General features: G+C 43.4%; 1 protein-coding gene across 3 annotated transcripts in view; it reads right to left on the bottom strand.

Annotated features, from left to right (window-relative positions):
- The window catches only part of LOC122930336 (cyclic AMP receptor-like protein A), a 600,516-nt gene that overhangs the window by 6,047 nt on the left and 572,276 nt on the right, over positions 1–22,193 (bottom strand). Inside the window, exon 13 of one of the 3 annotated variants that reach the window (XM_044283623.1) lies at positions 16,320–16,741. The exons of the other annotated variants lie outside the window; for them this stretch is intronic. Within the exon in view, the coding sequence (XP_044139558.1) occupies positions 16,682–16,741 (60 nt within the window). The 3' untranslated portion in view covers positions 16,320–16,681. Of the gene's footprint in view, positions 1–16,319; positions 16,742–22,193 lie in introns of those variants that run through there. 3 annotated transcript variants of the gene reach the window in all.

Genomic DNA, 22,193 nt, shown 5'->3' with positions numbered 1-22,193 from the left:
CGAGCCACTTTTCACCTTAAATCCCAGGCCGATTTTTGCAAATTTGACATGTGTCACTTTATGTGGTAATAACTTTAAAACACTTTTACTTATCCAGGCGATTCTGAGATTGTTTTCTCGTCACATATTGTACTTCATGACAGTGGTAAAATTGAGTCAAAAATACAAAATTTACCAAAAATTAGAAAAATTTTCCAAATTTCGATTTCTCTACTTTTATAATAGTAATAACTCTTTTATAATAGTAATAACTCCCAAAATAGTTACTACTTCACATTCCCCACATGTCTACTTCATGTTTGGATAATTTTGTGAATGCCATTTTATTTTTTGGGGACGTTAGAAGTTTAGAAGCAAATGTTGAAATTTTTCCGAAAATTTCCAAAACCCACTTTTTAAGGACCAGTTCAGGTCTGAAATCACTTTGTGAGGCTTACATAATAGAAACCACCCAAAAATTACCCCAGATTAGAAACTACACCCCTCAAGGTATTAAAAACTGATTTTACAAACTTTTTTAACCCTTTAGGTGTTCCACATGAATTAATGGAATATGGAGATGAAATTTCAGAATTTAACTTTTTTGGCAGATTTTCCATTTTAATAGGAAAGAAGGAAAGGAACGCCATATGGTTTTTGGAAACCAGATTTCACTGGGATAATTTTAAGCTGCCATGTTACATTTGAAGACCACTGGATGCATCCCTAGAGTAAAAACTCCCAAAAAGTGACCCCATTTTAGAAAATACATCCCTCAAGGTACTCAAAACTGATTTTACAAACTTTGTTAACCCTTTAGGTGTTTCACAAGAATTCATGGAAAATGGAGATTACATTTCAGAATTTCACTTTTTGGGCAGATTTTCCATTTTAATAATTTTTTTCCACTAACAAAGCAAAGGTTAACAGCCAAACAAAACTCAATATTTATTGCCCTGATTCTGTAGTTTACAGGAACACCCCATATGTGGTCATAAACTGCTGTACAGACAGACAGCATTGCGTAGAAGGAAAGGAACGCCATTTGGTTTTTGGAAAGCAGATTTCACTGGGATAGTTTTAAGTTGTCATGTCACATTTAAAGACCCCTGATGCACCCTTACAGTAGAAACTCCAAAAAAGTGAACCCATTTTGGAACGTACGGGATAAGGTGGCAGTTTTGTTGGTACTATTTTAGGGTACATATAATTTTGGGTTGCTCTATATTGCACTTTTTGTGAGGCAAGGTAACTGAAAATAGCAGTTTTTTTTTTTGGGGCGACTTCCTTATGTAGGGGCTCATGTTTTGCGGGATGAGATGACAGTTTGATTGGTACTATTTTAGGGTGCATATGACTTTGTTTATAGCTTGCTATTGCACTTTTTGTGATGTAGGGTGACAAAAAATAGCTTTTTTTACACCGTATATATATATTTTTTCTGTGTTCACCTGAGGGGTTAGTTATTTGTGATATTTTTATACAGCAGGTTCTTACGGATGCGGTGATACCTAATATGTATAAATTTTTTTATTTATGTAAGTTTTACACAATGATATAATTTTTTTAATTTAAAGAAATCATGTTTTAGTGTCTCATAGTCTGAGAGCCATATTTTTTTTCATTTTTTGGGTGATTGTCCTAGGTAGGGTATCATTTTTGCAGGATGATATGACTGTTTGATTGGCACTTTTTCGGGGTGCATATGACTTTTTGATCGCTTGGTATTACACTTTTTTTTTTTACATTTAACATAATAAAAGCAATTTTTAAACAAAAAAAATCATATTTTAGTGTCTACAGAGAGCCATATTATTATTATTTTTTTTTGGGCGATTGTCTTAGATAGGGGCTAGTTTTTTGCTGGGTGAGGTGATGGTTAGATTGGTACTATTTTGGGCTGCATATGTCTTTTTTATCGCTTGGTGTTGCACTTTTAGTTATGTATCGGGCTGCCTTCCCTGCCATGGGGTCCCTGTGACACAGCAGCGTGGGGACCCCATGGACACCGGCACGCGTGAGGATACCGCACATGCCGAGGTCAGCGCTGACCACAGCCGTGCAAGGGTTAATGCACCGGCATCGGTGTTTTCGCCGATACCGGAGCATACAGAAGGAGTCCAGCCTATCAGTGACAGTCGAACCCCTGCCTCTGTAGACCAGGAAGTCACACGGTGAACCAAATTTATCATAGTGGCACATGCTGTGTAATTTGGCATATCTTGCATGAAGACACTTTCTATTATTTTCATGTAGACACTTTTTACTAATTTCTTTTACTTACACCAGCTGAAGATTGATCTAAATTTACACATTTTAACACAAAAACGGCAGCATTCCATAAAAAAGCCTGCCATATTTTAGTAATCCCCTAAGCATTACAACCTTTTTAAATCATTTTACAAAATTTCTAGTGCTAAAAGTGTGTAAGTGTGTTAAAAGTTGCTGGAGCTGTTAAAAGGAGCTGGTAACTGCAGCACTGATTCGGCTGAATGGGAACAACGCTGCAGTTTTAAGTTCTATGCACTACACAATGGATGTAGCTGTGAAGTTGCAGCACCCATGCCATTCTAAAACAGCCAATCGCTGGGTAATCAGATATTGATGGCCTATCTTAAGGACAGACCTTCAATATTAAAATCTGAGACAACCACTTTAATAAATTATGCATGCGGCATGTATGTCACATGTCTGGCTCAATTTCAGGGTGGTAATTATACCACAAACTTAATTGAAAATCTATATAAAAGAAGAAATATGTGTACACACGAACATGTAATTCTACATGTAACTGTACAATGCACTCAGAAAGTCTTCAGACATCACATTTTGTTATGTGCATCAATCTGCACTCAATACCTCATAATGAGAAAGTGAAAATTAAATGTTAGAAAATTTTACAAATTTATTAAAAAGGAAAAAAATAATTTTTAAATGGAAATAAGTATTCAGACCCTTTACTATGACACTTGATATTTAGCTCCGGGGGAACTCGCATTCATTTTGATCATCTTTGAGATGTTTCTACACCTTGATTGGAGTCTATCTATGGCAAATTCAGCTGATTGGACACGATTTGGAAAGACACGCCCCTGTATATATAAGGTCTGACAGCTAACAAGGCAAATCAGAGCTAAAACCAAGTCATGAGGAAAAAAGTACTGTCTGTAGAGTCCAGAGGAAGGATTGTGTGGAGGCACAGATCTGGAGGAAGGTACAAAAATTTCTACTGCTCTTAAAGTTCCCAGGAGCAAAGTGGGCTCCATAATTCTTAAATGTAAGAAGTTTGCAACAACCAGGGCTCTTCCTAAAGCTGGATGTCCATCCAATCTAAGCTATTAAGGGAGAATGGCCTTGGTAACAGAGGTGACCAAAAACCCAATGGTCACTCCCACTGAACTCCAAAAATCCTGTGTGCAGATGGGAGAACCTTCCAGAAGGTCAACCATACTGCAGCAGTTCATCAATCAGGGTTTTATGGTAGAGTGACCAGAAAGAAGCTTCTCCACTGTAAAAGTACCTAGAGACAAACAACACAGACAGAGTTGTATTTAAATGGGTCACAACCAAGTGCATCATCCACAGATCCCCCATAACAGTGCGTCATCCACAGGTCCCCCCCATAACAGTGCGTCATCCACAGGTCCCCTATAACAGTGCGTCATCCACAGGTCCCCCCCATAACAGTGCGTCAGCCACAGACCACTATTAGTTCAAAACCCACCAAAAGCATACCTTTTGGTTCCCAATTTTTTTTTTCTCTTATTTTCCTACTCAAAAATCTGGGTGCGTCTTATCATCAGGTGCGTCTTATAAAGCGAAATATACGGTATGTGTGTGGTGGTCAGATTCAATACTGAATAAATCAAGATGTTTTGAATATTTTGTTTCCATTTTTTCTATAATTTGCATATCATTAACATGTCTATCGATCCAGTGATTTTCATAATTCCACAAATTTTCTTTCCTGTTGTTGCAATTTCAATGTTGAAGAGTGTATAACCTACGTAAGATAAATTATAACAGTATACAACTCACATCAACATAGCACCTACTGACTCTTATGAGCAGCTGTAATTAACGTAATTATAATGTGAGTAATTAGCAGCTTTTTATTTCAGCATAACTGCTCCCCTAACTGTTCGGGAAGTAGAAAAATGTTTAAAACTATTCCCACGTATCTGTGCTGAGAACAGTGTATTTTAAAAAAATGACTGGGGAAATGTGTAATAAATTTGATGACAGAGAAAAGTAGCATAAAATGTGACCACCTTTAATTACTATAACATTGTTCCAACAAATCAGTTAAACAAAAAAAAAAAGTAACTCAAGGAGAAGCATGAGGAGAATGATGCAGAGTAACCTAAAAGGTTCCAGCTCTGATAAAACCTATACTACTCCATAACTCCAGCTGCAGTTACTATATACATGGATCCAGGAATTTTGAGAAAGTTTGCAAAACACAATAGCAGAATTGATTTTGACATTGTAAATAATAATAATAATATTACATTCTAAATACAAATCTTACTACATTAATGACATATCATGAACACCCAAAAAATAACTGCAACATTATTGCAATAAAGCCCATTAGAAGAAAGTTATCTCAGAGCAACCAAATACCAGACAGTGAGTAGAAGACTAATAAAGTGACATTAATGATTGCCATCACCACTGTTTCCTTGCAGACAATGCTGTCTCTCTGTATTGTAATATAATTATAAATTACACCAGATGAGTAATATTACTGCAACGGATCGTGCTACTCACAACATCTTTCTCAGCCATGAATTTCTACTCATGAATGACCGTCCACTTGATGGCAAAACCTACAGAATGACCAACAGAACCAAAAAGCCAAAAGATTCCTGATATTCGTATTTGTTATAAAGAAAAAGAATAAGAGTGCAGCAACCCAGAGTGGAGCAACTTAGGCTACTTTCACACTAGCGTTCGATCGGATCCGTTCTGAACGGATCCGATCATAATAATGCAGACGGAGGCTCCGTTCAGAACGGATCCGTCTGCATTATATTGGCATATAAAAGCTAAGTGTGAAAATAGCCTCGGACGGATCCGTCCAGACTTTCAATGTAAAGTCAATGGGGGACGGATCCGCTTGAAGATTGAGCCATATTGTGGCATCTTCAAACGGATCCGTCCCCATTGACTTACATTGTAAGTCTGGACGGATCCGCACGCCTCCGCAAGGCCAGGCGGACACCCGAACGCTGCAAGCAGCGTTCAGCTGTCCGCGCGGAGGCGAGCGGAGCGGAGGCTGAACGCCGCCAGACTGATGCAGTCTGAGCGGATCCGCATCCATTCAGACTGCATCAGGGCTGGACGGAAGCGTTCGGGTCCGCTCGTGAGCCCCTTCAAACGGAGCTCACGAGCGGACAGCCGAACGCTAGTGTGAAAGTAGCCTTAGCATGGTCAGTTTATTACAGCCAAAGTTGAAAACATGTTCTCCATAAAAAGCAGAATCAACAGAAAATGAAGGGCTAAGTGTAATGAAAGGCATGTCATCAGAAAACCCCTTTAATAGTAAACTTTTACTAATAGTAGGAACACACCAAGTTTGGTCCGGGGACACACATCTGGAATCTGGCATCCAGAACCCAGACATTTGTATCTGGGCTAAAGCTCCTTTTACATGAACCAATAATCAAGTCAATATATACATTTGTAGAAATACTCGTTCCCAATGTGTGGCGTGTGTAAAAGATGCCAGAGATCACCTGATGAACACTCAAACACTTGTTCATCGGGTTATTGTGCCTTTCAGTTGGCACCTAAAATTTATATTTCTGTGCAGCAGATTGGCTGGCCTGTGTACATAGGGATCCGCTACCCAGAAAAGACAATTTTCTATGGGGACATGAGATCACTTGTCCCCATGTAAATGAAGCCCTCACCTCTGCTGACAATTTATTTATCGGGAACAGTTGGCTCATTCTCCATAATTGCCTGAAACATTGACCCAGGTAAAAGGACCTTTACTTTATGAGAGCGAGGCACCAAACTAAAACTTTTACTTATGACTCCTGTCCATCTATCACAATTACTCCTCATTAGTCACTCAACACCATCCCACAGACTCCTTGCACCCTAATACATTTCATTTCTGTGCCTACTGTACACAGACGTAGGCTGGTGACTGGCAGATACAGCTTGATGTGTACTACCCTGTTTAGTATAATAAATGGCCAGGCCATTGTATAAAACAAGCATCTCCCTAATTCCTCCTTGATTGCAAGCTGTTGTGAGCCCTCTTTCCTCTTGTTGGAACTGTTATGCCTCATTCACACGTCAGTGTTTGGTCAGTGATTTCCTTCAGTGATTTTGAGCCAAAACCAGGTGCATCTCTAAACACAGAACAGGAGCAGATCTTTCCCTTATACCTTATGTCTGTGGAGGCTCCAATCCTGGTTTTGGCTCACAATCACTGATGGAAATCACTGACCAAACACTGACGTGTGAATGAGGCTTTACTGTGTAGTTTCTCATTTTCTTTATACATGTGCCCTCCTCAGGATAGGTCATCAGTATCTGATCAGTGGGGGCCTGACACCTGGGACCCCCGGTGATCAGCTGTTTAAGAGGGCACTGGCACTTGCAGTAGCGTTGTGGTCTTCTCGCAGTTCACCAAGCACAGTGCTGTACATTGTATAGCGGCCTTGCTTGGTGTCACAGTTCAGTCACTTCAATGGAGATGACGAGCTGCAACTAGACCATGTGACCAATGAACGTGAAGTCACTTGGCTTAGGCTAAACTGCAAGAAGGCCATGGCGTTACCATGAGCGCCGGTAACTTCTCAAACAGCTGATCAGTGGGGGGGGTTGTCATGTGTCAGACCCCCACCGATCAGATACTGATCACCTATCCAGCAGACTATGCTAATCTTACAATTAATGCAAGCAATCTTTATATTTTTACATTATTAGGGAATTGCTGTCTATCAAATATAGGTTCCATTTGCAGGATGTCCCTGTGGCAATGAAAAACTGAAGTTGATATGTTTGTCTGTCCAGTTGTACATCATATAGCATGCAGGTGTCAATAAGCACACACAACCTTTCCAGTTTATATACAAATGTGTGCAGCCCCAAAAAGAATAAGCTAAAAACTTGTGTTCTGTGTTTCATCATTATCCACGGCTGACCTTTAGCTTTCTGGCAGAGACACTTCTCCAGGTCTTGTAACACTCGGGGTGTAACATAAAGCTCATTATTATATTTAGGCAGCTTTTGCCATCTTGAAATATTCCGCAAGATGATTTGCTATTCACTTGGGCTACAAGTGTGCAATCTTAGTCATTATAGATTTCTATTTCACACATCGAGGCTCCACTCCCTCGAGCCGCACACGGCGTTTAGGGGCCGCTGTTGCTTTAAAAGGAGCATGGAAATGCCTTGGATGCGCTCCAAGACACACGGGCCCCAGCCGACGAGGAGGCTGTGATGCTTTGCACTTAGCACTTCAAGCTACAAGATTCTGCCACATGCTGATAACCTGCTGCTTGAATTACCACTTGCCAGTCTGAAGCACACAAATATCTGCTGTAGTGTATGTGTTGTCATATGTTATTTCTTTACACTCTGAGTCACGGCCATCAGCGTCTGTCATAGGATAGCATTCATCTTCTGACAACATTCACCTTCTCGGCTAAACAAGAGTCCTGCCTTCCCCAAGCCTATCTTTATCTGTTGACTCAAAATTAACTTGGGGTGCTGGCTCCTTGAATTGCTCTGTAATTATTTCAAGCATTCTTCTTCACATGAGATTCCTTCTGTAGCCAGCTAGAAACAGATGCTCTCTATGGAGATCTCCCAAAGCCTGTTTCAGTAGTGAATGGATCAGAATTTTCTCTTGCTATATAAAGAATGAGACTAATTTAAACGATTTAATCACAGTTGCAAGGTTAGATTCAAGGTCATATATACAGTGCCTTGAAAACGTATTCATAACCCCAGAACTTTTTCAAATTTTTTATGTTATACCCACAAACTTATATGTATTTTTATTGGGATTTGATGTGATAGACTAACACAAAGTAGCAAGCAGTGGCGTAACTACCAAAGTGGCAGACAATGCAACTGCTATAAAGCCCAGGGCAAGAGGGGGCCCAGTTGGGATCATCTCCTCTTCACCTGGGGTGAAAACTTGGTCAGGACTCCACCCTCTAAAGGAACATCTTTTAGAAAATTAGGCAGTGGAAAAATGGCCCAAGGGTCATTGAAAGGGGTTTAGGCGGAAACCCTTCTGTCATGTGTGGGGGGCCTGGTGTGATCCTTGCTATGGGGCCCTTACTTCTCTATGTACACTACTGGTAGAAAGTATGTGTGAAGTGAAAAGAAAATGATACATGATTTTCAAAATATTTAATAAAATAAAATCTGAAAAGTGTGGCGTGCATTTGTATTCAGCCCCCTGTACTCTGATACTCCTAAATAAAATCAGTGCTACCAATTGCCTTTAAAAGTCACTTAATTAGTATATAAAGTCCACTTGTGTGAAATTTATTCTCAGTATAACTACAGCTGTTCTGTGAAGGCCTCAAAAGTTTGTTAGAGAACATTAGTTATCAAACACGATCATGAAAACTAAGGAACACAGCAAACAGGTCAGGTATAAAATTGTGGAGAAGTGTAAAGCAGGATTAGATTATAAAAAAATATCCCAACATCTTAACATCTCACGGGGCACTGTTCAATCCATTATCCAAAAATGGAAGGCATATTGCACAAGTGCAAACCAACCAAGACATGGCCGTCCACCTAATCTGACAGCCTAGGCAAGGAGAGTAATAATTAGAGAAGCAGCCAAGAGGCCCATGGTCACTGTGGAGGAGCTGCAGAGATCCACAGTTCAAGTGGGAGAATCTGTTCACAGGACAACCATTAGTCATGTACTTCAAAAATTTGGCCTTTATGGAAGAGTGGCAAGAAGAAAGCCATTTTTGAAAGCAAACCATAAGAAGTTCCGTTTACAGTTTGCCACAAGCCGTGTAGGGGACACAGCAAACATGTAGAAGAAGGTGCTGTGGTCACATGAGACCAAAGTTGAACTTTTTGCCCTAAATGTGAAACTCTATGTGTGGCGAAAAACTAACACTGCACATCACCCTGAACATACCATCCCCACTGTGAAATATGGTAGTGGCAGTATTGTGCTGCAGGAATGCTTTTCTTCAGCAGGGGCAGGGAACCTGGCCAGAGGAAAGGAATATGAAGGCAGACGGAGGAAGCTTAATACAGGGAAATCCTGGAGCCAGTGGCGTACATACCAGGGTCGCAGTTGCGACCGGGCCCGGCACTGCAGGGGGCCCGGCCGCCTGTGGACCCCCCCAGGCCGCTGGCAGGGCTCCCGCTGTACTCAGATGTAATGGAGCGCTCTGGTGGGGCCCGGCATGAAGTACAGTGGCAATTTCGGGCCCCATCAGAGCGCTCCATGCCACCATTACATGTATAATATGGGGGGTGGGGGGGCCGGAGGGTCAAGTAAGGGAGGGGGGGGGCACGCACTCACACACACAGGGCCGGCAGTTCCGTTTCTATAGTGAAGCAGGGAAACCTCTCTGCTCCCTGCTTCACTGATCTTCAGAGCTCAGGAGCTCCCCCTGCTGGCCCCAGATCGCGCTGCTGCCTGTCACTGTGGGAGGAGACCTAAAAACCCGGCAAGCTGCCTACTCTCCTCAGGGAAGAAGGTAAGTATGTAAGATTTTTTTTTTCTAATGCTGCAGACTGGGGGCAGGGGGGCAAAGGGGCAGAGAGGCAGAGGGGCAGAGGGGCAGGGGGCAGAGGGGCAGAGGGGCAGAGGGGGGGGGGGATTGATGGGAACAACTAGAGTGAGGGGGCACAAAAGTTGGCATCTCTACTGAGGGGCACCTAATCTGCCATAACTAATTTGAGGGGGCACCTAATGTGGCATAACTACTGTGAGGGGGCACATATAAAGGCATAACTATGAGGGGGCACATATGAAGGCATAACTACTGTGACGGGGCATGTAATCTGGCATAACCAATGTGAGGGGCACATATGTGAGCATATCTAATGTGAGGGGCACATAATCTGGCATAACCACTCTGAGGGGACACATATCTGGGCAAATTTACTTTGAGGGGGCACATAACCGGGCATAAATACTGTGAAGGGGCACATAATCTGGCATTATTACTGTGAGAGGACACGTAATCTGGCATAACCACTCTGAGGGGGCACATATGTGGGCATATTTACTTTGAGGGGGCACATAACTGGGCATAAATACTGTGAGGGGCACATAATCTGGCATTACTACTGTAAGGGGCATATAATCTGGCGTTACTAGGTGAGGGGCACATAGTCTGGCATTAATACTGTGAGGGGGCACATAATCTGGCATTACTACTGTAAGGGGACACATATTTGGCATAACTACTATGAGGGGGCACATATCTGGGCATAATTACTGTGACGGGAACAAAGGTGGGCATAACTACTGTGAGGGGCCACAAGGTGGGCATTAGTACCGTGTGGTTGCACTTAGGGGAAATGTCCTAGATTACCCTGTTACACATTGGCATGGCTCAGTCTTACAGGCCAGCTGGTGATTTCACAGGGGCAGTCACCATCCCTTCCTTATGTGATTATTATTTTTTTCTCACCACAGGGACCTTGTTCTGGATCCAGCGGACATCACGCCGACGCCAGCGACACCCTGGATGAGGTAGGACCAGATTTTATTAGGACTAGGTGAGTGTAGCCATGCATTGGGCTTAGGGCTCTTTAACACAAGCGGATCCCGTGCGAGGAATCCGCTGCGTAAATGAGAGCCAAGCCCCGTTCCGGACAGCAGAGACACAGAGCATTAACATGACTGATTATGCTCCATGCCTCTCTGTGATCTCTTTACTACAAAATCACAGAGACATAAAGTTGTCACCGTGATTTTGTAGTAAAAAGATCACAGTCAATCATGTCACTGCTCCGTGTCTCTGCTGTCTAGAATGGGGCTTGGCACTCAGTCACGCCGCGGATTAGCCGCACGGAAAGAGCCCTTAGTAAAAAAATCTGCCGGTTCTTTGAAAAAATGTTTGCACTGTGGCCCATAACACTATAGTTACACCACTGGTAGGGGAGGTAGTGGGGGGGGGGCTAGGAGGCAGGTTGGGGGGGGGGGCGACGGGGAGGGGGCCCCATAGATCAGTTTCGCACCGGGGCCCCATGGATTGTGTGTACGCCACTGCCTGGAGCAAAACCTGGTAGTGTGGTCCTACCTCTGGGACCTGCGCCTATCTTTAGAACGGGCCCCTAAAGTGAATGAGAGTGCACTGTGCAAGCATGGCCAACTTCCATTTACCGCTATGGGAGTTCTGAAACTAGCTGAGCACTGGTTCGCTATTTCTGGCAGTCCCATAGAGGTGAATGGAGAAGTGGCCGTGTGTGTGCGGTGTGCTCTCCATTGACCGGTATGGGACTTTAGGAAATAGCTGAGCGGGCAGTGCGCTCTTCTTCACTTTACAGGCCACGTTCTGGAGATAGGTATTAGTCCCACCTCTGGGACCCACTGTTATCTGACCTTGATGGAATATCCTAGCAATATGCTACCAAAGTCCAAAGTCTGAGATGGCCCAACCCCTTTAACTACTGATTATCTTCTGATGTCTGCCATTATGGCAAGCAAAGACTGGGAAAGTTGAATTCCAAAAAGGTCCAATCATTTGTCTTTTTGTGAGATAAGGGCTGCTATAGCAGTCAGGGCCAGCGCCACCTGTAAGGCGACCTAGGCAGCCACCTAGGGTGCAATTTAGCAGGGGGCGCCGGCCCCGTGTGGTTTGAAAAAAAAAAGTGTTGCACTTCCTTTCAGTCCGGCCGGGTACAGGAAACAAATTCTCCTGTAACGTGGACCGAACAGAGCTCGGCCACGCTACACTAGAGGTGGGGGGGAATGAGAGTGACAAGGGAGAGGGGGGGGGGGAATGAAAGTGACAAGGGGGGGAGGAAATGAGAGTGACATGGGAGTGGGGGGGAATGAGAGTGACAAGGGGTGGGGGGGAAATGAGAGTGACAAGGGGGGAGGAAATGAGAGTGACAAGGGAGGGGGGAAATGAGAGTGACAAGGGAGTGGGGGGAATGAGAGTGACAAGGGGGGGAATGAGAGTGACAAGCGGGGGGGGGAATGAGAGTGACAAGGGAGGGGGCGGAATGAGAGTGACAAGGGAAGGGGGGCATGAGAGTGACAAGGGAGGGGGGGATGAGAGTGACAAGGGAGGGAGGGGGGAGAAGAGTGACAAGGGAGGGAGGGGGGAGAAGAGAGTGACAAGGGAGGGAGGGGGAGAAGAGAGTGACAAGGGAGGGAGGGAGAAGAGAGTGACAAGGGAGGGGGGAGAAGAGAGTGACAAGGGAGGGGGGGGGGAGTGACAAGGGAGGGAGGGGGGAGAAGAGAGTAACAAGTGAGGGGGGGAGAAGAGAGTGACAAGGGGGGGAGAAGAGAGTGACAAGTGAGGGGGGGAGAAGAGAGTGACAAGGGAGTCCCCAGAGCCAGACCAAGAATGGAGAGTGACAAGGGAGGAGAAGTGACAAGGGAGACAAGGGGGGGGGGGGGATGAGAGTGACAAGGGAGGGAGGGGGGAGAAGAGAGTGACAAGGGAGGGAGGGGGGAGAAGAGAGTGACAAGGGAGGGAGGGGGGAGAAGAGAGTGACAAGGGAGGGAGGGGGAGAAGAGAGTGACAAGGGAGGGAGGGGGAGAAGCGAGTGACAAGGAGGGAGGCGAGAAGAGAGTGACAAGTGAGGGGGGGGGGAGAAGAGAGTGACAAGGGGGGGAGAAGAGAGTGATAAGGGAGGGAGGCAGAGAAGAGAGTGACAAGTGAGGGGGGGGGGGGGGGAGAAGAGAGTGACAAGGGAGTCCCCAGACCAAGAACCAGACTGCAGCCAGAGACCAGATCATCTTATTGTCCTGGTGGTAAGTAGACAATGCAATATGTTTATTATTTAATTATTTAGTTATTAATACTACATTAGAAACTAATTTACCTCACATTAAAAGGACACTATAGTCCCAGAATCAGTTTAATGTAGTGGTACTGGTGTCTATAGCCTGTTCCTGCAGAGAACAGACACTTTGCAGTACTGGTGGTAAAGGAGCACTATAGTGCCAGGAAAAAAAACTAATTTTACTGGCACTATATAGTTGTTAGGAGTGGGACAGCCTCGTGTCCCCCTCCCACTGGGCTGAAGGGGTTAAAACCCCTTCAGCCACTTACCTTTCTCCAGCGACGGCACTGGGAACTCATCTCCTCGATCCTCCTCTCAGCTGCGCATGCGCATGCGAACGCATTCAAAACTATGTTCTGCATCTTCTCCAACTATGTTCTGTAATCTTCAATACGTTTTTGAATACTTTGCATAGCATAGACAATGCGTGTTCATCATGACACAATATCACAATGCGAAGTATAGCAAAGCAAATTTTTTCAAAAACATACATACAGTACATAACAAAGAAACAATGAGGTCCCATTAAAGCTCGCGTTAATATTGCCCATGCTGAGGCAAATGTTGTAACATTATGTAAATCCCTACCCAAGTTCCCAGCCCACCCTCCCCAAACCCTCCAAATGTACCCAAGTCACCAGAGACAATCCGGCAGAGGCGTAGCATAAGGACTAGATAACCAAGGCATCCAGTTATTAAGACAACGTATGCGGATGGAAGAAGAGGAAGCAAACATCAATTCACAATGCATATGATGGTTGACGGACTCAACCACTTCCGACAGTGACGGGGTACAAGGTAACTTCCACCGACGGGCTATTATATTCTGCGCTGCGCTGATCATATGAGCCGTTACCCATCTTATTTTGGAAGGGATGACCTCTAAGCCTATTCCCAGAATGGAAAGAGCAGGGGTTAAAGCGATTGCTGAATCCGTGACCTGCCGGACTAAAGCTTCCATCATGTGCCAGAGTATAAGGGCAATCCCACCACATATGCAAGGGAGTACCAACTAACCCACATTTCCTCCAACATAAAGGGGAGTAGCCGGGTGAACAGTGGGCTAACCTATTTGTGGTTAAGTACCATCTGAGTTGTATTTTCCTAGCCTGCTCTATATGATTCAGACATTTAGTGCACCTGAAGGACCATGACATTGCTTCTTTCCACTGACTAATGGAGTACACAGCACCCAGTTCTTGTTCCCACCTTAACATAAAAGATTGCTTCCCACCATCTTGGTCTAATACCGTATTTTTTGCCCTATAAGACGCACCTAGGTTTTTGGGGAGGAAAATAAGAAAAAAAATATTTTTAACGAAAAAGGTGTGCTGTGTGTTTGGTGGGTTTGGAACTAATGGTGGTCTGTGGATGGCACTATTACTGGGGATCTGTGGATGACTGACACTGTTATGGGGGGGATCTGTGGATGACGAACACTGTTATGGGGGGATCTGTGGATGACTGACACTGTTATGGGGGGGATCTGTGGATGACGGACACTGTTATGGGGGGATCTGTGGATGACTGACACTGTTATGGGGGGTCTGTGGATGACGGACACTGTTATGGGGGGGATCTGTGGATGACGGACACTGTTATGGGGGGATCTGTGGATGACGGACACTGTTATGGGGGGATCTGTGGATGACGGACACTGTTATGGGGGGATCTGTGGATGACGGACACTGTTATGGGGGGGATCTGTGGCTGGCACTGTTACAGGGGGGGACTCTGTGGCTGGCACTGTTACAGGGGGGATCTGTGGCTGGCACTGTTACAGGGGGGATCTGTGGCTGGCACTGTTACAGGGGGGGATCTGTGGCTGGCACTGTTACAGGGGGGATCTGTGGCTGGCACTGTTACAGGGGGGATCTGTGGCTGGCACTGTTACAGGGGGGATCTGTGGCTGGCACTGTTACAGGGGGGATCTGTGGCTGGCACTGTTACAGGGGGGATCTATGGCTGGCACTGTTACAGGGGGGATCTGTGGCTGGCACTGTTACAGAGGGGATCTGTGGCTGGCACTGTTACAGGGGGGATCTGTGGCTGGCACTGTTACGGGGGGGTCTGTGGATGACGGACACTTATGGGGGGATCTGTGGATGACTGACACTGTTATGGGGGGGATCTGTGGATGACGGACACTGTTATGGGGGGATCTGTGGATGACTGACACTGTTATGGGGGGGTCTGTGGATGACGGACACTGTTATGGGGGGATCTGTGGATGACGGACACTGTTATGGGGGATCTGTGGATGACGGACACTGTTATGGGGGGATCTGTGGCTCGCACTGTTACAGGGGGATCTGTGGCTGGCACTGTTACGGGGGGGATCTGTGGCTGGCACTGTTACGGGGGGGATCTGTGGCTGGCACTGTTACAGGGGGGATCTGTGGCTGGCACTATTACAGGGGGGGGGGATCTGTGGCTGGCACTGTTACAGGGGGGATCTGTGGCTGGCACTGTTACAGGGGGGGTCTGTGGCTGGCACTGTTACAGGGGGGGGTCTGTGGCTGGCACTGTTACAGGGGGGTCTGTGGATGACGGACACTGTTATGGGGGGATCTGTGGATGACTGACACTGTTATGTCATATTCATTCCGTCATAATAGAAGTCTATAGGCTCCAAAATGGATCCATCCCGTTTCCGTTATGCAGGGGAGTCCTCTCCTGCATAACGAAAACGGGACGGATCCGTTATGCAGCCTACAGACTTCTATTATGACGCACTGAATAACGGAATGCCTCTAAAGGCATGCCGTTATGCATTCCATCATAGAATTGCTTTATGGTCCGTGGTAACGGAATCCATAACGCCATTCACCTTTTACCACCAAACGAAGTGTGAACAAATTTCATAAGCGGAAATTCGCTTATCTTTACTTGCGGTAGCGAGATAAGTGAATACGTAGAGCAATATTACACTGGTGTCGTGAAAATCTATTCATGTTCCCACACTGCACAGCCTCTATTTAATTAAACAGTGCAATATAATGCCCTGGGTTATACTGTCACTTTACTGATGGACCTAAATCTCCGCAGATCCCCAGAGCCGAGTTAGAATGGGAGAAAATTGCAAAATCTTTTTCTTTTTCTTTTTTTCTTCAATCACGGCGCGAAGATAACCATTAAACAAAATTCCATTCTGTGAGCATGCGAGCGAGTCTTTCATCTTGGCTCATCGCTTTTATTCCCTACATGTGCCTAGAAACAGACTGAGCAGGACCACACAGCTCGGCTGACTTTTTCTCTTTTGCCTCTCCTTGCCTCAAAGCAAAGTGATTAACTCGTTGATGTCTGACCATTTTTTTTTTAGAAGACAGAGGTCGGAGCTGAACATTATGCAGGGTCACAGCTGTTTAATTGGCCTTTTATACTTTGAAACAGCACCTTAGTTTCCATGCAGTTTGGTAAATGGTGTAATATTACTGTAGAAGCAGGAAATCCAATCCATTCTTTTAATTCTGGAGACTTCTAAAAATGTTCACTGCCGGTCCTGGTGATAGATGACCCCTATGGAGGGCAACTGACAGAGGCAAGGCATTAAAAAGTTTATGGTCAAGTTACAAAAATGACATAGAAATGAATGGGATTGATGTGCATGTAAAAGTCCCATACTGATGTTTCTTAAGGTCCCAAGTGCAGCTGAAACATGACATACACATGTGCCCTGGATACATGTATTATTCAGGCTCTGTTCCGATTGGCATTGGTCTCAATCCAATATGTCCTGCAGTAAAAAGCTATTCATCTTCCTTGGACAATTTAAGGTATCCTATAGGGGCGCGAAAAAGCGCATGGTCATTAACAATCAGTCAAATAAAAAAATTGACTTGTGTTGCACATGATGATATACATATATCTATCTACCAAATACTAAGATCATACTAGTCACTTTATCAGTTGAGAAAAATACATGTAGGGAAATGAAAATTAACAATATTTCTCTCAAAAAGAATATCTTTTAATGGGACAAATTGTTCATGTCATGAAATAGAGACATTTCTGTCCCCTTTTTAAATAAACATTTTGAAAAGACTTGGAAAAAAAAATTCAGTCAAAGGGCATTAAATGGGAAGAGTTAGCAAAAATCCTTGAGAATGGTTCTAACTGGTAACGCTCAGATCTATGTTACAGCTCTAATTATTTTCAGATACTCTTTGTAGCAACCAGATTGTGCAATGAGCAAAGTCTCTACTGTTCACTTTCTAGTTTTTACTAATCTCACCCATTGAGACCTTTTATAAATGGGTACATCTTTGGCATTATATGAGGGTGCCTATTTGACAGCCACTTTTACAGGGTTATTCCAGCTAGTAGTTTAGCCCTTAGAGGACCTTGCGATTTTCCGTTTTAGTTTTTCCTTCCATAACTTTTTTAATTTTCTGTTCACATAGCCTAATTATTAGGGCTTGTTTTTTGCAGGGACAAGTTGTACTTTCTAATGGCACTTTTTAATATTGCATATAATGTAGTGGGGAGATGAAAAAGAATTTCAGATAGGGTGGGATTACAAAAAAAACTCCACAATTTTGAGAGTTTTATTGGCTTTTTTTATGCCATTCCTTATGCGGTAAAATTTACTTGTTACTTTCATTCTTCAGGTCAGTATGATTATTTTTTTCCTTTCATAGCAATATTCTAACCTCTATATTTTTTTGTAGTCGTGTACAGAACCATATGAGGGCTCATTTTTTGTCAGGTGATCTGTACTTTTCAGTGATACCATATTGAAGTGTGTGTGACTTTTTGATCACTTTTTATTAATTTTTGGGGGGAATATGAAGTGACAAAAAATGGCAAATTTTTCTCCCACTACACCATTCACTGTATGGGATAAGTAGTTGTTAGATTTTAATAATACAGGAGTTTTCATACTCAGTAATGCCTATAATGGTTTTAATTGTTTACTTTGATGTTGATTTTGGTGAAAGGGGGGGGGGGGTGATTTGAACTTTTATATATTTTTTTATTATTTTATTAACTTTTTTGGAAACTTTTTTAAGTCACTCTGGGTGACTATAACTGGCAATCACTAGATTGCCCGTTGTGTTCTGTGATGGCTAAATATTAGTGTTGAGTAAAACGAAACATTTGAAGCAGAATTTGGCCCACATTTTAGGAAAACTTTGATTAACAACACAGATAAATTTCCTTGCGATTCATAGTAATGAATCGGGTTTTCCAAAAATGGCTGCTGCACATGTTACAAAGTGAAAGTAAGAAGCCCGGGAAAGCGAGATCACCAATAATGCTGAGCAGCCAGCCAATCTTCAGGTAGCCATCCCCTATAAAAGCCTCATCCAGCGCGGTCTCCGCCATTGTCCTGTGAGCTAAGCATAGGAGAGAGACGTGGCAAGGGCTCATGCGCTGGGGACAGTGTTGCTGCAATAATCCAGCGGCCATGTTTGACCCATCCACCATGTTTAGCCATCTGGTCTTAACCCTAATAATTTTAAAAGCAAAACCACTAGGTTCATAGTAGGGAGGGATCCCAGACGTTAAGGAGGGATCCACATAGGATTATGGTCATCCCTGTTGAGGATCCCGCAATGTTATTGCTTTGAGGAAGGTTTTACCGCCTCAGTGCTGTGTACCATCTCTAGTACCATCACACAGGAGGACAGGGGCTGCTGCATACACACTCACCCAGATGACCAAGGCATCTGAAGGGTTAAAAGTCCGTGACAAGCAATACCCCCTGACGATATTAGTGCTGGGCCACAGCACCCGCTGCACGTGCCAGCGGGCACCATTTTTAAATGCCCGGCTGCTCACATAAATTTACTTTTGGAGGTCGGGAAAGGTTTAACTTCCAAGCCTTCACATTGAGATTGGGCCACCAAGTGGGAAGAATACAATTAGGCAGAGTAGCCTGGTTATACCTGATTTATAGCGATTCATTACTAATTAATTCGGAATGAATCAAATTGCTTGGTGATCTTTGGCAAATCGCCTGAATCTAATTTTTCTAAACTTCGCTCACCTCTATTAAATATATCACAGAACATACCATTTACTATATACAAACACAGTGCTGTCACCTGCTGGCCTGTATTGGTATATACCATTGTAAACACTTTCCAAACAATATTATGAGGTAATAAACAAGTCCTTTAAATCAACGTGCATTAAACCTATAGGAAATAGGACCCTTAAAATATAACTTTTATTATTGATCAAGCTAAAAAAAAATAATTGGGGGTATTTGTTAACAACTTTATACGAACAACAATTAATATTTTTCATCTTTTTTTTACTGCTATATAGGGCCATTAGTGGAGGTACGAGGACAGGGCAACCCCACCATTGGGGGTGGTCCCTGGGCTGAGGTTAGACCAGGATCTGACTAGGCTAAGATTCCCCTGATAGTGAGACATCAGCCTCTTTACCTCAATATCTGGTCAATGATCCTCTTTCCTCCCCGCTGTTGTAGTATATCCACATTCGTTAGTTATACCTGTGGTGGATGCTATATATGCAGTAATAGGTGGACTGTATCTGGTCGCCCATGTTTTTGTTGTTATCTGTCACCGATACTGGGGCACATATTTTTTTCTAGCTTGATCAATAATAAAAGTTATATTTTAAGGGTCCTATTTCCTCTAGGTTTTATATACCATTGTAGACTGATTAAAGCTCTGAGCTATCTCTGGGATATTACAGTTTCCTGGGTCTAAGCCAGATAACGCTGTTATGGTTGCGGAAGCACACGACTCCAGCATCTGCACCGCTCAGATGTTGTGGTCACATTTGAACCATGGAATCTGAGGAGTAAAATAAATGTGATTAGCCTTATGGCTGATCACATACATTTGTAACACCAGAAACTCGGTGGATGTGGTGCCCGTTGGACACGCGAGCGGGTGCCATCTTTAAAGTGGCAACTTCCACAGTACATGTACGGTGGAGGTTGCAAAGGGGTTAAGACATGGCTAAAAATACTTTAATAAAATACACAAGGCTGTCCTAACCTGACCAGTTGCTGGAGCCGTATGTCTGCCCTGCTTCACAGCCCGTTTGACTTTATAATATGTAAAGACCCTATGGTTCTATTACAATTGCTGCCTTTTACCTAACCCATATGCAATTTAAAGTTATATTAGCTGCCAACAGACAATGGCACATTCTTGGAATAAAAGCTCAGAAGTGAATACTCAACTTGACAACATATTTGTTAACAAAATCCTGGGAGCACCCTGACCTATCTCCCAATTCTCACAATCCATTACACTTCTCTCCAATCCCTCCTTCCCCTTTTTTCTTTCTTCTTCTCTCTTCTCACATCCTTCTATTCCCAATTCCATTTCTAGTTTTGGTTCAAATATATGTTTCTAGATTATTGGCAAAGTCTGGCCTGTGACAAGGTCCATTCATAATAAGATCATAAACTCTACAGAAGCAGTGTTAGGTTCTAATTGTCTTTGAACACTTTCTGAAATTCTGAGATCGTATATAAGGCTGTATGGTTCAGTGTTAAAATGTAATTTTCCTGCTTGCACTAAAAATTTATTTTTATTTTTAAAAATCTGGCCATAGGAGGACAATGCTGCAGCTAGTGATTCATGGTTATCTTTCTGTGTCTAGAGCAGGGGTCAGCAACCTTCAGCACTCCAGCTGTTGTGAAACTACAATTCCCAGCATGCTCCATTAATTTCTATGAAAGTTTTGAGAAAAACAGAGCATGCTGGGAGTTGTAGTTGACATTGAAAGGGCTGCAGATCCCAGAGGGGTTGTCACCCAGCTTTCCTTGTACACAGAATACTACAAGGAGGCAGTATGGGGTGGAGTGCCAGAGGTTGCCTACCCCTGGTCTAAAAGGACAGGAAATACAGATAGGAGTGGGGATCATAGGAGACATTAAAACAGTACCGGTGAGGGGTCAATGAAGTATTACTTTTTTTATTGCTTCAAAGCATTGTGAGCCTTTAAAAAAATGTTTGCTGTCCTGTGAACCTCTTTGAGGGAGCCAAAGCAGCTTATTATAAGGAATATTGAGGGAGGGGGGGGGGGAAGTAAAATATGTATTGTAAACACATGGCAAATATACAGGAAAAAAATCCAGAAATCGAATGAGCATGCAGAAAAATTAAGTTATCAACCTACGCATTACAAAAGATGCTTCTGTGTTCTGAAAAATCAAACCAAATTGTTAAACTTAAAGGCTATGTACACCTTTGAGGCAATTCTTTTATTGGCTGCATGTTACTTATTTTTGGCTAAAACTCATTTTTCAATTGCCCTTTATTAAAAATATTGAGCTGTTCTGTCACAAAGGGTTAACAGTTTTTTTTAGCTGTGTGACTGGTACTTTCCCTTTCACTTTGTGGGGGGTGGTCATCTAATAAACCTTATCTCTTAACTACTGAGAGGTCATAAACACTTATTTAAGGCCTTATTTACACTTAAATTATTTGATCAGCTATTTCCATCAGTTTTTGTGAGCCAAAACCAGGAATGGAAGCTACACAGGGATAAGGTATAATGAAAAGATTTGCAACTGTTCTGTGTTTTTGACCCGAGCCTAGTTTTGGCTCAAACTAATTGATGAAAAAAAATGATTAAATAACTGTCGTGTGAACAAGGCCTAAGCCACATTCTTATCAGTAAGTGTTTATAAGGGCAGAGATAAGGAGTCTGTCTACTCCTGGTCTGACGGAAAAGACAGAGCATGTCAGCTCTGTACAGAAAAAAAAGACTTCATATTTTTAGTAAAGACCAATTAAAAAAACTATTTTTAGCTCAAAATAAATGTAAATAGCCTTTTGAAGGGGTTGTGTCACTTCAACAAATAGCATTTATTATATAGAGAAAGTTAATACAAGCCACTTACTAATGTATTGTGATTGTCCATAATGCCTCCTTTGCTGGCTGGATTAATTTTTCTTTCACATTATTATACACTGCTCGTTTCCATGGTTACAACCACCCTGCAATCCATCAGTGGTGGTCGTGCTTGCACACTATAGGAAAAAGTAACAGCCTATAGCCTATGTGCGCTCCTATGATCTCTACCACCAGAGAGGTCGGCACTTTTTCCATGTAGAGTGAAAGCAACGTCACCGTTGATAGATTGCAGGGTCGTAACCATGGAAACGAGCAGTGCATAATGTGATGGAAAAATGAATCCAGCCAGCAAAGGAAGCAATATGGATAACAGCATAGCTCCCAACTGTCCCGGATCCGGTGGGACAGTCCCAGATTTCAATGGCTGCCTGCTGTCCTGG

This window comes from Bufo gargarizans, chromosome 3, assembly GCF_014858855.1.
Source record: "Bufo gargarizans isolate SCDJY-AF-19 chromosome 3, ASM1485885v1, whole genome shotgun sequence".
Taxonomy (NCBI): domain Eukaryota; kingdom Metazoa; phylum Chordata; class Amphibia; order Anura; family Bufonidae; genus Bufo; species Bufo gargarizans.
Note: the sequence above shows the minus strand (reverse complement) of the source record. Positions and strands in the feature narration are given on the sequence as shown.